The 17,618-nt window shown below is 51.2% G+C and overlaps 1 protein-coding gene across 4 annotated transcripts in view; it reads left to right on the forward strand.

The window, feature by feature from the left end:
• LOC134984844 (zinc finger protein 271-like) overlaps positions 1 to 15,622 on the forward strand; it is a 48,110-nt gene extending 32,488 nt beyond the window's left edge. For 3 of the 4 annotated variants that reach the window (XM_063950318.1, XM_063950317.1, XM_063950320.1), the window contains one exon: positions 13,188 to 15,622. In XM_063950318.1, coding sequence (XP_063806388.1) covers positions 13,188 to 15,091 — 1,904 coding nt within the window. In that variant the 3' untranslated portion in view covers positions 15,092 to 15,622. The remainder of the gene's footprint in view (positions 1 to 13,187) is intronic. The other variant, XM_063950319.1, reaches the window with a different exon arrangement.
• Positions 15,623 to 17,618: the final 1,996 nt, after the last annotated feature.

The raw sequence follows: 17,618 nt of genomic DNA on the forward strand, positions 1-17,618 counted from the left end.
CCTGTTTGCCTGATTCTGCTGCAGAGAGAGTTCCCAGTCCCGGTCTGTTCGTTTGTTCCTGTTCTCAGTGATCCTGTACTCGGAAGTTACCATCTGTTCCTGGAGTCTGATCGAGCACCTTTAACATCTGGTGGTGTTCGTGAGTCGCGGCGCAGCCGTGTGTTGCGGCTTGTCCGCTATTATTTATTACTTTGTTTATATTGTGTTCTGGAGCTTTGCGGAGGATTCTGCTTCCACAAGATCCACTCTGGTGTCCAGCGGTGCCGGATAGGAGTGTCGGATCAGTGGATCTTTGGTTGTCCTTTTCCCTGGCGGCTAGTCCGCACATACCTTTTGATTTAGTTAAGTTAGCTTGTAGCCCCTGGCTTGGTTGCTTAGTCAGAGGGCCTCTTGTTATCATCCTGTCTCGGATTTCCCTTTGTCTCTCATTAAGACCGGGGGGCACCGGAGTTGGGCAGACATAATCCGCCTTTCAAACGTGGCTGCCAGGGGCTCAAGAAACCATAGTCTCGCAAGGGATTTCTGATAACACGGGCGAGACAACGGAGTTAGGGTGCCAGGGGTTACTAGGCTTTCCAGCTCCCACAACCTGTATTTCATTCCTGTACTCAGATCTCTGCCATAAGATCTTCTCCAGTCTGGAGTACAGGAATCGTAACACTTGTATTCTAAGTGTTAGCGAAGTAACCTGAGTGCAGCTGATACTCCGGTCCGGGTTTTTACTGTGCAGTGGTTACAGGCTCTGTGCACGGCAGGGAATCCGGCGCTGGTTTTGTGCTCACAGTCTGTGAGGTCTGAGTGGGGCGTGGACAGCACCTGCTATATAAACCATCCTCTCAGGCTAGGCAAATGCTGCTGAATCTTTGTTTGTTAGTCAGTTCCAGAGAATTAGCTAGTACTGTGTGACTTTGTATTTACTTGTTGCTTACTGCATATAGGCCTTGGGATTTGGTACTTCATTCTGCCAATCCGGACCTAGCAGTAAGACTGGAGTCAGTTGTTTAACCTGCTGGGGTTCTTTTGCTATTCTGTGAACCCTGCAGGTTTGCGGCTGTACTCTCAGACCTGCCTGCTTAATCCTCTCTCACTGTGCAGGGCGTCCAGGTGTCAGTTTAGTGGCAGTAAGCTGAACCTGTGCCCTGGAAGTGGTAGTTAGGATTGTGGATACTCTCCTTGTGTCTATATTTCTATCTCTGACCAAGGAGTTTATTCCCACACCCGTTGGTAACCCTTTGGGGTTTTTTCTGTTGCTCTTAGCAACATAATTTCGGGTGCTCCACATGTTAAATCACTACATCTCGCTTCATTGTCCGCTCTATTCCATCTGAGCATTCCTGACACTAGGGAGACACCCAGTTCCTGAGCCTTCCGGCTTCTGCGTTCACTTTGTGTTTATTAGTTATTCCATCACCTTCTGTGTATGTTATGTTATACTGTCTGTGAGTTCATTTGCTCCGCATCCCTCTCTGTTCATACACCGGTATACTCCTGTTAGCACTGGTGTGCGTAACAGTCAGGCTATTGCTGATCTGTTTTGGTTCACACTGTTAACTGGGTTTAGTTGAATGCCATGTTGTACGGTGTGGTGTGATGTGAGCTGGTATGTATCTCACCCTTAGTTTAACAAAATTCTTTTCCTCGAAATGTCCGTCTCCTCTGGGCACAGTTCCTATAACTGAGGTCTGGAGGAGGGGCATAGAGGGAGGAGCCAGTTCACACCCATTCAAAGTCTTATAGTGTGCCCATGTCTCCTGCAGATCCCGTCTATACCCCATGGTCCTTTTGGAGTCCCCAGCATTCTCTACGGACTAAGAGAAAAGGATGTAACGGTAGGTATTAAAATCCTATGTTTGGTCTCATCACTCCAAATGACTTTGTTCCAGAAGTTTTGAGGCTTGTCTCTGTGCTGTTTGGAGTATTGTAAGCGGGATGCTTTGTGGCATTTGCGTAGTAATGGCTTTCTTCTGGCGACTCGACCATGCAGCCCATTTTTCTTCAAATGCTTCCTTGTGCATCTTGAAACAACCACACCACTTTTTTCAGAGAGTCCTGTATTTCAGCTTAAGTTATTTGTGGATTTATCTTTGCATCCCGAACAATTTTCCGAGCAGTTGTGGCTGAAATATTTGTTGGTCTACCTGACCGTGATTTGGTTTCCACAGAATCCATCATTTTCCGCTTCTTAATTACAGTTTGAACACTGCTGATTGGCATTCTCAATTGCTTGGATATCTGTGACAGGACGGTACCGTACGGAAGCACTCGCCGCTTGCCGCGTCCCGTCGACTGCGCACAGAATGGAAGGTCAAGCCGCACGAGGCCTGACCACATAGGGGATTCCGGCTTACCGTCAGTAACCGCCTGCTACTGACTCCACCCACTGCGCTGTGGGCGGGTTCTCGCTGCCACCACCAAACTCCTAACCTGCCGTGACGTTTGGAACCACGGTTCTGCTCTGTATGTGCCGACGCACTGCCTTAACACACCTGTGTGGTGTTGACGAATCCCCACTAGCCACTTGCTAGGTCTCTACCGGTAGCTGGCGGAAGGCGGGGCTTGGAGACGTCAGGTGCTTCCATGGACAGCCGGAGAACGGGGCTAGGTTTGGCCTAACCCTGTAGGTCACAAGATGAAGCAGTCTTCTTGAGGCAAAGATGTTTATTGCTCAAATAACCTTTAAAAAGGCTCCTCCCTATTGCTAGGGGCAACAGCATACAATCAGATGTTTTCAGCAGAAGAAGATGTTACAATACACTCCTATGGGCCAACTGCCCTTCTTTTATCCCTCTCCAAGACCCCTTACCAAGCCCGCCCTGTGGTGCACAACCAATCAATGTTTACCCATGAGCTGTGCATGCTTTGGTCTCATGCACAGCTTTACATTGTTCCCTATGGACAGTGGGGAGTGGTCGGTCTCCTTTGACTCTCCCACCTTGGAGAATCAGGATACTCCCCGGTGCCGTCCAGTCTGGCTGGGGGGAAGTTTTCCCTCCTAAATCTGACTTCCGGAAACCTGCCCGGGACCCCTCTCACTGCCTGCAGCCTGGATTTGGGCTCCAGAGCTGGGCAGCCTGGCTCCCCGGTCCAGGTTTCTTGGCACTACGGGTGATCTCCATGGAGCTCCAAGAAACCACTCAGCCTGTTTCCTAGCTGAGCTGCTTCTCTTTCTCCCTGTGCCCCTTGGAAATGTGAGGCTGGATGGGAAAGCATTCTGTTTTTGGGGAAAAGGTCTGGGAGAATCCATCAGCCTGCACAGCTATGGATTCCCCCCTCCTGGGACACACAACCAAGTAAGTGCAATTTACCTTTAAATACATCACATTTAAATCACCCTGTACATGTTATACATTTAAATACACTCTGAGCCTGCACAGGCTCCACGTACCTAGGCACTGCAGTGCCTTACAACACACTGTCTGGTTTGTGGAATACTGTGTACTAGCCCTGCAGCCTGGCTGCTAGGGCTCTCTGCGTGCTGGAGGTATGGGGCTGGCTTCCCCCACCCTCCAGCCTGTCTGCCTGCCACTGGGGTCCAGGGAGCTGGCTCTCCCTGTCCCCCCAGTGTGGCACTACTTTTGTGGCCCCGCCGCACGCAGCGGTGCACCCCCCTGTACTGAAGCCCGGCGGCCCGGGACACTTGTCCCGGCCGCCGTGACTCTGGCTCTGTTGTAGCGCTGAGGCGCCGGGAGCGTAGCTCCCGGACCCCAGCGCTCATCAGCCTGCTCAGCAGCCTAATTGCACCCACGCCGCTAGGGAGCCGGCTAGCCCGGTCCCCCATGAGCGGCGCCTGTCTGGTAGCCTCGCTGCGCAGGGAGCCAGCTAGCCCGGTCCCCTGTATGCGGCGCTGGATCCATGGTGCCTCGCCGCAGTGTCCGGCGGGGAGGCGGGCTGTGGCACACCCCCCTCGCCGCCCAGCAGCCCGGGACGTCCGTCCCGGCGGCTGCGGCTGGCCACCCGTGCTGGGCTGAGGCGCCGGGAGCAGAGCTCCCGGCCCCCAGCTGCGGCTCTCACAGAGAGCACTGAAGCGGGAGCCGAGCTCCCAGCCGCAGCGCTCACCCTTCTCCCCGGCGCGCACACCCCAGTGCGCCCAGGGCTTCACCGACCGCTGCCGGGAGCGGAGCTCCCGGACTCCGCCGGTCAGCGGCTGCCTTCTCTCCCCCGGCGCGCACACTCTGCTGAGCGCGCAGGGGGGCTGTCCTCCCTGCCGTGGTCTCCGGAGAGGTCTGGGACCACGGCACATCTTAAAATACAATTTAAACATTTAATACAACACGGCGCCTAGCGCCCCATACATTTTCAAATCTGGCGCCAAGCGCCCATTGTCTGTAAAAATGGCGTCGGGCACTAGGGGTTAACCCCTTCAGTGCTGCAGGCGGCCATTTCCCTCGTGGCTGGGGTCCCTCCGGCCACAATATCTTTTTATATCTCTTTCCTGTCCCCCCAGTGTGGCACTACTTTTGTGGCCCCGCCGCACGCAGCGGTGCACCCCCCTGTACTGAAGCCCGGCGGCCCGGGACACTTGTCCCGGCCAACGTGACTAAGGCTCTGTTTGAGCGCTGAGGCACCGGGAGCGTAGCTCCCGGACCCCAGCGCTCATCAGCCTGCTCAGCAGCCTAATTGCACCCCCGCCGCTAGGGAGCCGGCTAGCCCGGTCCCCCATGAGCGGCGCCTGTCTGGTAGCCGCGCTGCGCAGGAGGCCGGCTAGCCCGGTCCCCTGTATGCGGCGCTGGATCCATGGTGCCTCGCCGCAGTGTCCGGCGGGGAGCCGGGCTGCGGCACACCCCCTCGCCGCCCAGCAGCCCGGGACGTCCGTCCCGGCGGCTGCGGCTGGCCACCCGTGCTGGGCTGAGGCGCCGGGAGCAGAGCTCCTGACCCCCAGCGGCGGCTCTCACAGAGAGCACTGCAGCGGGAGCCGAGCTCCCAGCCGCAGCGCTCACCCTTCTCCCCGGTGCGCCCGGGGCTTCACCGACCGCTGCCGGGAGCGGAGCTCCCGGACTCCGGCGGTCAGCGGCTGCCTTCTCTCCCCCGGCGCGCACACACTGCTGAGCGCGCCGGGGGGCTGTCCTCCCTGCCGTGGTCTCCGGAGAGGTCCGGGACCACGGCACATCTTAAAATACAATTTAAACATTTAATACAACACGGCGCCTAGCGCCCCATACATTTTCAAATCTGGCGCCAAGCGCCCATTGTCTGTAAAAGTGGCGCCGGGCACTAGGGGTTAACCCCTTCAGTGCTGCAGGCGGCCATTTCCCTTGTGGCTGGGGTCCCTCTGGCCACACTCCTCCCCCCCCATTCAAGCGGGTCAACCAGGGACCCATGTCCTAACGATTTGGGTCCTGGTCCCGCAGTCCGTTGGGGTGAAGGGGACGCTACCTGGGGGGTGTAGGCTCTGGCCTAGACAGTTCATCCATAGTGTAGTGGGCCTCTCTTTGTGGGTGCACAATGTTCAAATAGTCCACCTGAAGTCCAAGTTCAAGGCTCCACCACAAAAGTCTGTCAAATTTCCCCAAGGTAGGTTGCAGCCATCTAACAGGTAGGTGGTAAGTCACCACGGTGGGGGGCCGGTTACAAACAAGTGCCACCCAAGGTGTCCCAATTGTGGCATACCCCACTTCCCACCATAGCAGTTTTCTGCGCAAACAGGCCACAGGGTGCTCCTGACCATATGGCTCTTTCTGGCTCGGTACTGCTCCCAGTCCGTGCAGTGGCGCAATAGTTCGTAACACACAGTCCTGGTCAAGAATGTGCGCCGTCAGCACTGGAGCGGGTACCCGAGCCTCCTTCAATGACTGGAATGCCAACTCGCAAGCAGGTGCAAAGTCCACTGACTTGGGAATGCCCTTCCTAGCCATCTCTGTCAAGGGGTTCACTACAGGACTAAAGTCAATGACAACATGTCCGTAGGGCCTTACAGGTTCTAAGGTCAGTACCGGTCTGGGTGATGTGGGTCGGGGACAGCCTCTGGTTGCCTCCACCCCCTCTGGGTTGGGCCTACCCCTGTCTCCTTCCACATGGTGCCCCAGGCACTGCACCTTCGTCATACCTATCTAGCAACTGTCTGCCCTAACTGTCAGACCTGCCCTCCAATCCTCTTCTGTCGACCTATGACTCGGGAAATCTACCCTGTCACCTAGGCCTACTCTTCCCTCCTCATCCGCTACCTGTGCCACAGTGATGGCGGCCAGACCACCAGCCTCTGGATCCTGTGTGGCATCCAATACAGGGAGGCTGCGTGTCTTCCCCGATCTACTGTGCACAGGCAGGGGTCCTACTATGTCCACAGCAACTTGCTGCAAGGGTTCTCCTATGGGCAGAGGCCCAGAGACAACACAACCGCTGGAGTGCCCCGGCTGCCAACGCATGGCACTAGCCTTACAGTTGGTCTGGGCGTCATCCGACATTCCAGACCAGGGTAAGCTCTGTGTCTGGCACTTCAGGGTACGGTCTGTCTCCGGGTTACTGTCCAAAGGGGTTTCACTGGCAACCGACACCGGTTGCGCAGGAAAGTTCCCTGAGGGGACCAGTTGGACACATTCCCTATCTGGTCTATCCCCTCCCACTTTCCGGGCTACCCTGTACCTTAACCCTTGCCGCCAGGTCAACCTCCCCGCCCCAACCCTGTCAAGGCCGCTGCCAGAGTGGCGCCTCATGCCTTTCGGGGATGGGTCAGAGAGTTGAGCCTCCCTACACTCCTGCCTGTGGCCCTCAATCTCTCCTAAATTGGGACACTCTACAGGGGGATCTAGGTGGGGACTACTAGGGTCAGTCTGGTAGGGGTCAGTCATGGAAAAGTCAGTGTGGTTTCTCATACTCACCGCCGGAGTTGGCAAACCATTTGGGTCAGGAGCATCATTGGGCACCCCCACAGGATCAAACGAGCTGGAACCGACATCCTCTGCGTTGCTAGGGGACGTGGGCATACCAGAGGCAAAAGGCATGCGGGGTCGATGTGCTGATCTAGCCGCTGTAATCTTTTCCTCTGGGCTGGTTGATGCTGTGGTTGGCTGTGCTGGCAGTTGTCTAGCAGCTGTAGTATTTTCCTCTGGGCTGGGCTGTGCTGGAGTAGCTGATGTCAACGGTGGGTTTGGAACTTGACTCCGGGGAATGGCACCAACAAACGTAGTGACGATCCCACCACCCAGATCATTTCCTAGGACCACATCAGTTGGGAGACCATCCATGACGGCAACTTCTCGCAACTCTGGTCCAGCTCCCCAGTCCAGGTAGACTCTTGCCATGGGAACCGCTTTTTCTGTTCCTTCTGCCAGGGTGACCGTGGCAGTGCGACCCTGCAATACTGCAGCAGGATCTATAAGGTGGGGGCTCACCACAGTTATTGAGGCCTTCTCCCTGCATGGGTCCAACGTGGACTGGCTGCAGGTGCCTCCACATGTTGTGTAGGGGCTGTTTGGCCATGCAGGTGACTCCGCAGAGTGCACCTGTCTCTCGCCACACTCCATCGGACTGACTGGATGGGGAACAGTCTCTGTAGGCCCATCTCCTCTCGACAAACAAGCGATCCGGGCTCCAGCACTCGGATTTGGGGCACGAGTCTGGGGTGCTTGGGATGCAGGACAGTTCATCCTCAGATGTCCGATTTTCCCACAGCCGTAGCACTTCTTCTCCAGTCGTGGCACCGATGATCTCTGATCAGTTGCAGGGACGCTGCGGTGCGGTTGCTGGCTAAGAGCACCCGGGTTGGAAGATGCTTGTCTTTGGGGGTGATGAGCTGAAGAGGGGGGTCCCCTTGGTGGTACAGTCTGTTGGAGCTGGCTGCTGGCGGGGCGCTTCTGCCCCCGTGGCCGAATTGCCACATACTTGTCTGCTAACTGGGCAGCCATCTTTAAGCTGGGTGGCTCCCGATCTAGCACCCACTCCTTCACTTCTTGGGCGCACCTGCGGTAGAACTGCTCCCTGCAGATCAGGTCGATCAGTGCGTCCCATGTAGTGGCTTCCGAATCCTTCACCCACTTCACCACGTACTGCCGCAGCTGGGTGGCGAAATGCTCATGGGTGCTGCTAGGATTCTTGGGCAAGTCTCTGAACTTCTTCCTGTAAGACTCTGGAGTGATGAAGAATCGCTGGAGGAGGGCCTTCGCGACTTCGTCGTAGTTCCCACAGTCCTCCGTCGCCACTCCTCGATAGGCCTCCAAGGCCTCTCCATGCAGAGTGGGCACAAGGTGTCTCACCCACTCCGACTTGGGTAGATCGTGTAGTTTGCAAGTCCTTTCAAAAACTTGTAAATGTCCATCAATGTCCCCATCACTGTCTGCAAACTTGGCAAACTGAACTCGTCCTGAACTGTGCACAACAGCTGACAACGGATCCCGGGGTACCACGGCCTGTGGTGCCCGCTCATCACGCCACATCTGGATGATGATCAAGCGCTCTTGCTCCGTTGCCCTTTCCCCCAATTCCGCTAGCCGATCTGCTAGGGTATCCGGGCCGCCCCCCTTGGGACGTTGGGATCCTGGCCCTGCTAGGGATTGCTGGGAAACATTGCTGCTGTGAGAGAGGGCGGGGCTTGTGGTTCTCACCGGTTCTGTACGAAGGTCCACTGGTGGGCCGTCCTCTGCGATGCTGATGCCGTCAGTGCTTTCCACCTCCGCCCGATGAAACTCCTCCCAGCTCCTGAGCGCCGCCTGCATGACGCTCCTGGACGCGTTGGAAGGGATATCCACACCCTTCCCCTGGCATACGATCTCCAGATCCTCCTTGGACATTCCGCTGAATTCCGCCATCTTGTGCGTTCTCCTGCGCTGCAGTTACTCCTCTCCTGAGTAACTCGGCTTCTCCAATCGGGTGATGAAAAGCCGCCTGGGATTATCCCACCACTATGCCACCAATTTATGTGACAGGACGGTACCGTACGGAAGCACTCGCCGCTTGCCGCGTCCCGTCGACTGCGCACAGAATGGAAGGTCAAGCCGCACGAGGCCTGACCATATAGGGGATTCCGCTTACCGTCAGTAACCGCCTGCTACTGACTCCACCCACTGCGCTGTGGGTGGGTTCTCGCTGCCACCACCAAACTCCTAAACTGTCGTGGCGTTTGGAACCACGGTTCTGCTCTGTATGTGCCGACGCACTGCCTTACCACACCTGTGTGGTGTTGACGAATCCCCACTAGCCACTTGCTAGGCCTCTACCGGTAGCTGGCGGAAGGCGGAGCTTGGAGACGTCAGGTGCTTCCCTGGACAGCCAGAGAACGGGGCTAGGTTTGGCCTAACCCTGTAGGTCACAAGATGAAGCAGTCTTCTTGAGGCAAAGATGTTTATTGCTCAAATAACCTTTAAAAAGGCTCCTCCCTATTGCTAGGGGCAACAGCATACAATCAGATGTTTTCAGCAGAAGAAGATGTTACAATACACTCCTATGGGCCAACTGCCCTTCTTTTATCCCTCTCCAAGACCCCTTACCACAGGGGGTAAGCCCGCCCTGTGGTGCACAACTTACCCATGAGCTGTGCATGCTTTGGTCTCATGCACAGCTTTACATTGTTCCCTATGGACAGTGGGGAATGGTCGGTCTCCTTTGACTCTCCCACCTTGGAGAATCAGGATACTCCCCGGTGCCGTCCAGTCTGGCTGGGGGGAAGTTTTCCCTCCTAAATCTGACTTCCGGAAACCTGCCCGGGACCCCTCTCACTGCCTGCAGCCTGGATTTGGGCTCCAGAGCTGGGCAGCCTGGCTCCCCGGTCCAGGTTTCTTGGCACTACGGGTGATCTCCATGGAGCTCCAAGAAACCACTCAGCCTGTTTCCTAGCTGAGCTGCTTCTCTTTCTCCCTGTGCCCCTTGGAAATGTGAGGCTGGATGGGAAAGCATTCTGTTTTTGGGGAAAAGGTCTGGGAGAATCCATCAGCCTGCACAGCTATGGATTCCCCCCTCCTGGGACACACAACCAAGTAAGTGCAATTTACCTTTAAATACATCACATTTAAATCACCCTGTACATGTTATACATTTAAATACACTCTGAGCCTGCACAGGCTCCACGTACCTAGGCACTGCAGTGCCTTACAACACACTGTCTGGTTTGTGGAATACTGTGTACTAGCCCTGCAGCCTGGCTGCTAGGGCTCTCTGCGTGCTGGAGGTATGGGGCTGGCTTCCCCCACCCTCCAGCCTGTCTGCCTGCCACTGGGGTCCAGGGAGCTGGCTCTCCCTGTCCCCCCAGTGTGGCACTACTTTTGTGGCCCCGCCGCACGCAGCGGTGCACCCCCCTGTACTGAAGCCCGGCGGCCCGGGACACTTGTCCCGGCCGCCGTGACTCTGGCTCTGTTGTAGCGCTGAGGCGCCGGGAGCGTAGCTCCCGGACCCCAGCGCTCATCAGCCTGCTCAGCAGCCTAATTGCACCCACGCCGCTAGGGAGCCGGCTAGCCCGGTCCCCCATGAGCGGCGCCTGTCTGGTAGCCTCGCTGCGCAGGGAGCCAGCTAGCCCGGTCCCCTGTATGCGGCGCTGGATCCATGGTGCCTCGCCGCAGTGTCCGGCGGGGAGGCGGGCTGTGGCACACCCCCCTCGCCGCCCAGCAGCCCGGGACGTCCGTCCCGGCGGCTGCGGCTGGCCACCCGTGCTGGGCTGAGGCGCCGGGAGCAGAGCTCCCGGCCCCCAGCTGCGGCTCTCACAGAGAGCACTGAAGCGGGAGCCGAGCTCCCAGCCGCAGCGCTCACCCTTCTCCCCGGCGCGCACACCCCAGTGCGCCCAGGGCTTCACCGACCGCTGCCGGGAGCGGAGCTCCCGGACTCCGCCGGTCAGCGGCTGCCTTCTCTCCCCCGGCGCGCACACTCTGCTGAGCGCGCAGGGGGGCTGTCCTCCCTGCCGTGGTCTCCGGAGAGGTCTGGGACCACGGCACATCTTAAAATACAATTTAAACATTTAATACAACACGGCGCCTAGCGCCCCATACATTTTCAAATCTGGCGCCAAGCGCCCATTGTCTGTAAAAATGGCGTCGGGCACTAGGGGTTAACCCCTTCAGTGCTGCAGGCGGCCATTTCCCTCGTGGCTGGGGTCCCTCCGGCCACAATATCTTTTTATATCTCTTTCCTGTTTTATACAGTTCAAATACCTTTTTACTGCATATCCTTTGACAATTCTTTTGCTTTCCCCATGACTCAGAATCCAGACACGTCAGTGCAGCACTGGATGAAAGATGCAAGGGTTTTTCAGGAGTCCAGAAGCACACTGACCTTTTATATGAACACACTGATAACAAGCAAACAGATCACAGGTGAGGATGGTTACCTTTAGTAGCCATTCAAACCCGTTTGTGTCAACTTGGTTGCATGTTATCAGGCCAAAATTTTTTGTAAACTTTTGATCAGGGTCATTTGGGTAGTTTCTGTTGTCATTACGATTTAAAAAGAGTAAACACAGTTGTTTGACAATAAATGGCTTCACCCAACCACTAACCATGGGTGAAAGAAAAGTTTGTGAGTTATCATTCATATTCTCTGACAAATGGCCAGAAAATCACTAATTCTGCTAGGGTATGTAAACTTATGAGCACAACTGTATATAAGCTAAATTGCTGTGAGCTTTAGACCAGGTAGCAGCATACCTAAAGTGCAACACTAATGTGATAGCTGTTTTTATGGTAATTATTTTGAGCAGTAGAGTAGGACTTGCAGTATAGTGGGGTCTCTTGTTGGGGGCTGCAGGCTTAAATGCATTGGTCAATACGTGGACTAAATCTCCACTGTTTATTATTGTTAGTGGTTATAGTGAGTGCAGAGGCCCAGTGACATAGATATAATATACTAATCCACAGCACTCACCGTTCCTAGATTTGGGGTGCAACACAGTATGTGACCACATTGTTTAAATAAAATCCCTGGGGCTCTGCACTCACTATATTAACTAACAATAATAAACAGTGGAGATTTAGTTCACGTATTGACCAATGCATTTAAACCTGCAGCCCCCCCCCCCAGATTACCTGCATTGTATCTATTAACACCCAATTAAAATCCAATGGTTTTTTATTACTTTATTCAGCTCTCTATACACTTAACTTTGTGTTTAATATTTCAACAATTTAGTTTACATACTTTACTGTACTTAATAAAGGTTATATATTATTTATTAGTGCGCCGAACAGGACAGCACTTTCTCTTCTTTGGTGTTTTAATGATTCATTATTGCAAAGCCCATGTCACCTCTAGTAATCCCACATGAGCGTCCATGTCACCTCTAGTAATCCCACATGAGCGTCCATGTCACCTCTAGTAATCCCCCATGAGCATCCGTGTCACCTCTAGTAATCCCACATGAGCGTCCATGTCACCTCTAGTAATCCCACATGAGTGTCTGATGTCACCTCTAGTAATCTCACATGAGCGTCCACGTCACCTCTAGTAATCCCACATGAGCGTCCATGTCACCTCTAGTAATCCCACATGAGCGTCCATGTCACCTCTAGTAATCCCACATGAACGTCCCTGTCACCTCTAGTAATCCCACATGAGCGTCCATGTAACCTCTAGTAATCCCACGTGAGCGTCCGTGTCACCTCTAGTAATTCCACATGAGCGTCCGTGTCACCTCTAGTAATCCCACATGAGCATCAGTGTCACCTCTAGTAATCCCACATGAGCGTCCATGTCACCTCTAATAATCCCACATGAGTGTCTGTGTCACCTCTAGTAATCCCACATGAGCGTCCATGTCACCTCTAGTAATCCCACATGAGCGTCCGTGTCACCTCTAGTAATCCCACATGAGCATCCGTGTCACCTCTAGTAATCCCACATGAGCGTCCGAGTCACCTCTTGTAATCCCACATGAGCGCTATGTCACCTCTAGTAATCCCACATGAGCGTCCGTGTCACCTCTAGTAATCCCACATGATCGTCCGTGTCACCTCTAATAATCCCCCATGAGCGCCAATGTCACCTCTAGTAATCCCATATGAGCACCCTTGTCACCTCTAGTAATTCCACATGAGCGCCCATGTCACCTCTAGTAATCCCACATGAATGTCCGTGTTACCTCTAGTTATCCCACATGAGCGTTCAGTGTTGATCAAGCTCAAGTCTAAACATCCTAGCTTTTTTGTTTTTTTAATAAACATAAAAGCAATGATTGCAGGTAAAAAAAAAATGTCAGTTATAGAATTATATATTGTATCCTGTAACACCCTGTGTCTTGTCTGCTCATTTTATATATTAATGTATTTTATTTCCAGCAGATGGACACACAAGCAGGAATATCTCAGAAGGACATCTATTGTTATCCCCGGATTGTGACATAAAAGATGACAGTAGACAGGATTCTCCAGCATTTAACCCCATTACCCCAATTATATATCCAGCTCTATCAACTGATCCCCCTGATCCTGGGAAATGTTCTCCTGATCACTCTGATATTGGTGCATCTGTTACAGCTTTGAGAGTAGATACAGTGTTTCCCTGGTCTATAGATACCAAATGTTTTACACAGAACACAAACCTTATTACTCATCAGCCAGCTAAGGCAGGTGAGAGGCCATTTCCATGTTCTGAGTGTGGGAAATGTTTTACATATAAATCAAATCTTGTTACACATAAGAGAAGTCACACAGGTGAGAAGCCGTATTCCTGCTCTGAGTGTGGGAAATGTTTTGCATTGAAATCAAATCTTATTAAACATCAGAGAAGTCACACAGGTGAGAAACCGTATTCCTGTTCTGAGTGTAGGAAATGTTTTGCACGGAAATCAACTCTTGTTACACATCAGAAAAGTCACACAGGTGAGAAGCCGTATTCCTGTTCTGAGTGTGGAAAATGTTTTGCATCGAAATCATATCTTGTTACACATCAGAGTAGTCACACAGATGAGAAGCCATATTCCTGTTCTGAGTGTGGGAAATGTTTCACAAAGAAATCAGCCCTTGTTACACATCAGAGAAGTCACACAGGTGAGAGGCCATATTCCTGTTCTGAGTGTGGGAAATGTTTTACACAGAAATCAGATCTTGTTACACATAAGAGAAGTCACACAGGTGAGAAGCCGTATTCCTGCTCTGAGTGTGGGAAATGTTTTGCATCGAAATCAAATCTTATTAAACATCAGAGAAGTCACACAGGTGAGAAACCGTATTCCTGTTCTGAGTGTAGGAAATGTTTTTTATCTAAATCAAATCTTGTTAAACATCAGAGAAGTCACACAGGTGAGAAACCGTATTCCTGTTCTGAGTGTAGGAAATGTTTTACACAGAAATCAGATCTTGTTACACATAAGAGAAGTCACACAGGTGAGAAGCCGTATTCCTGCTCTGAGTGTGGGAAATGTTTTTTATCTAAATCAAATTTTGTTATACATCAGAGAAGTCACACAGGTGAGAAGCCGTATTCCTGCTCTGAGTGTGGGAAATGTTTTGCATCGAAATCAAATCTTATTAAACATCAGAGAAGTCACACAGGTGAGAAACCGTATTCCTGTTCTGAGTGTAGGAAATGTTTTTTATCTAAATCAAATCTTGTTAAACATCAGAGAAGTCACACAGGTGAGAAACCGTATTCCTGTTCTGAGTGTAGGAAATGTTTTGCACGGAAATCAGATCTTGTTACACATCAGAGAAGTCACACAGGTGAGAAGCCGTATTCCTGTTCTGAGTGTGGGAAATGTTTTTTATCTAAATCAAATCTTGTTATACATCAGAGAAGTCACACAGGTGAGAAGCCATATTCCTGTTCTGAGTGTGGGAAATGTTTCTCACAGACATCAGCTCTTGTTACACATCAGAGAAGTCACACAGGTGAGAAGCCATTTTCCTGCTCTGAGTGTGGGAAATGTTTTGCACAGAGATCACATTTTGTTACTCATCAGCATGCTCACACAGGTGAGAGGCCATTTTCCTGTTCTGAGTGTGAGAAATGTTTCGCATATAAATCAGCTCTTGTTACACATCAGAGAAGTCACACAGGTGAGAGGCCGTATTCCTGTTCTGAGTGTGGGAAATGTTTCACACAGAAATCACATCTTGTTACACATCAGAGGAGTCACACAGATGAGAAGCCATTTTCATGCTGTGAGAGAAATAAATCCGCTCTTGTTGAACATATTAGACATTACCCAAGCACGGAACCATTTAAATCTTCTGGAGTATAATTATCACTGCCATGCAATGTTCCTCAAGGGTCAATCCTATCTCCTATGCTTTATGCAATATACAGTCTGGTCCATATATATTGGGACATCGACACAATTCTCATATTTTGGGCTCTATACACCACCACAATGGATTTGAAATGAAACAAACAAGATGTGCTTTAAATGCAGACTTTCCGCTTTAATTTGAGAGTATTTACATCTAAATCAAGTGAACGGTGTAGGAATTAAAAACGGTTTTTATATGTGCCTCCCACTTTTTAAGGGACCAAAAGTAATGGTACAGACTAAACAATCCTAAATCAAACTTTGTTGCAAATCCTTTTGTCAGTTACAGCCTGAAGTCTGGAACGCATAGACATCACCAGATGCTGGGTTTCATCCCTGGTGATGCTCTGCCAGGCCTCTACTGCAAATGTCTTCAGTTCCTACTTGTTCTTGGGGCATTTTCCCTTCAGTTTTGTCTTCATCAAGTGAAATGCATGCTCAATCGGATTCAGGTCAGGTGATTGAATTGGCCATTGCATAACATTCCACTTATTTTCCTTAAAAAATACTTTGGTTGCTTTTGCAGTATGCTTCGGGTCATTGTCCATCTGCACTGTGAAGCGCCTTCCAATGAGTTCTGAAGCATTTGACTGAATATGAGCAGATAATATTGCCCGAAACACTTCAGAATTCATCCTGCTGCTTTTGTCAGCAGTCACATTATCAATAAATTCAAGGGAACCAGTTCCATTGGCATCCATACATGCCCACGCAATGACACTACCGCCACCATGCTTCACTGATGAGGTGGTATGTTTTGGATCATGAGCAGTTCCTTTCCTTCTCCAAACTCTTCTCTTCCCATCACTCTGGTACAAGTTGATCTTTGTCTCATCTGTCCATAGGATGTTGTTCCAGAACTGTAAAGGCTTTTTTAGATGTTGTTTGCAAACTCTAATCTGGTCTTCCTGTTTTTGTGGCTCACCAATGGTTTACATCTTGTGGTGAACCTTCTATATTCACTCTTGTGAAGTCTTCTCTTGATTGTTGACTTTGACACATATAGACCTATCTTCTGGAGAGTGCTCTTGATCTGGGCAACTGTTGTGATGGTGTTTTTCTTCACCAGGGAAATAATTCTTCTGTCATCCACCACAGTTTTCCGTGGTCTTCCGGATCCCTTTGGTGTTGCTGAGCTCTCCGGTGTGTTCTTTCTTAAAAATGTTCCAAACAGTTAATTTGGCCACACCTAATGTTTTTGCTATCTCTAAAATGGGTTTGTTTTGATTGTTTAGCCTAATGATGGCTTGCTTCACTGATAGTGGCAGCTCTTTGGATTAGATTAGAAATGCAAATGTCACAGCTGGAATCTACTCCTGACCTTTTACCTGCTTAATTGATGATGAAATAATGAGGGAATAGCCCACTCCTGTCCTTGAAATAGCTTTTGAGTCGATTGTCCCATTACTTTTGGTCCCTTAAAAAGTGGGAGGCACATATAGAAACCGTTGTAATTCCTACACCGTTCACCTGATTTGGATGTAAATACCCTCAAATTAAAGCGGAAAGTCTGCAGTTAAAGCACATCTTGTTTGTTTCATTTCAAATCCATTGTGGTGGTGTATAGAGCCCAAAATATGAGCATTGTGTTAATGTCCCAATATTTATGGACCTGACTGTACATGCTACCACTGGGTGATATAATCAGACCTCATGGCCTGGTCTACCACTGCTATGCAGATGACCTGCTTTTTGCTCCATGTACTGAGAACCTAATACCAATCCTAAATGGTTGTCTAGCTGAGCTCCAGGGGTGGATGATGCCAGTTGGCTGTGATTCAGTCTTTGTGAAACATAATAGAAGCTCACCAGCAAAGGACAAGACTACAGCTTTACCAACCATCTGGATTTATGCTTTGGTGTTTGGTTTGAACATGTGCTGAATCTTTGTGTTGTCCTGGTATGTGGCTGACACAGACATCAGGTATCTGCCACATACAAATACTCATTCTTCCATCTGTGGACCATAGCCAGAATCAAGCACTTGATTCCCTCAGATGTTCGTAGACTACTGCAATGCCATCTACCTGGGTCACCCAGCAAAAGAATTACAGAGCTTGCAGCTAGTACAGAATGCAGCAGCCAAGCTGTTACCTAACCAGCCCGTTCCTGCCACATAACACCCATTCTCTACTCCCTTCACTGGCTGCCTGTAAGATGACAAATCTATTTTATAATTGGCTAACTGACCTTCCCAGCCCACATTACATGGTCCAAGGTACTAGAAGCAGCTTCTGCCTCCTTACTGCCCTGCTTGCTTGCTTCTACAGATGAAGGACTGTTACCAGCAGTACCAATAATCTCCTGTAATTTATTTAAGGGTCAAACTTTTAGTTTTGCAGCCCTGACCATGGAACTCACTGCCTTGCATAGTCCAAGAGGCCTCCACACTAGAGACCTTCACAAGCAGACTGATGACTGTTACGTTTTTCATTAATGTATTTACAGATGGGTCCTCCGTTATCTTGACTGTTTCTGC

Source organism: Pseudophryne corroboree (genome assembly GCF_028390025.1).
Source record: "Pseudophryne corroboree isolate aPseCor3 chromosome 3 unlocalized genomic scaffold, aPseCor3.hap2 SUPER_3_unloc_87, whole genome shotgun sequence".
NCBI classification, from domain to species: Eukaryota; Metazoa; Chordata; class Amphibia; order Anura; family Myobatrachidae; genus Pseudophryne; species Pseudophryne corroboree.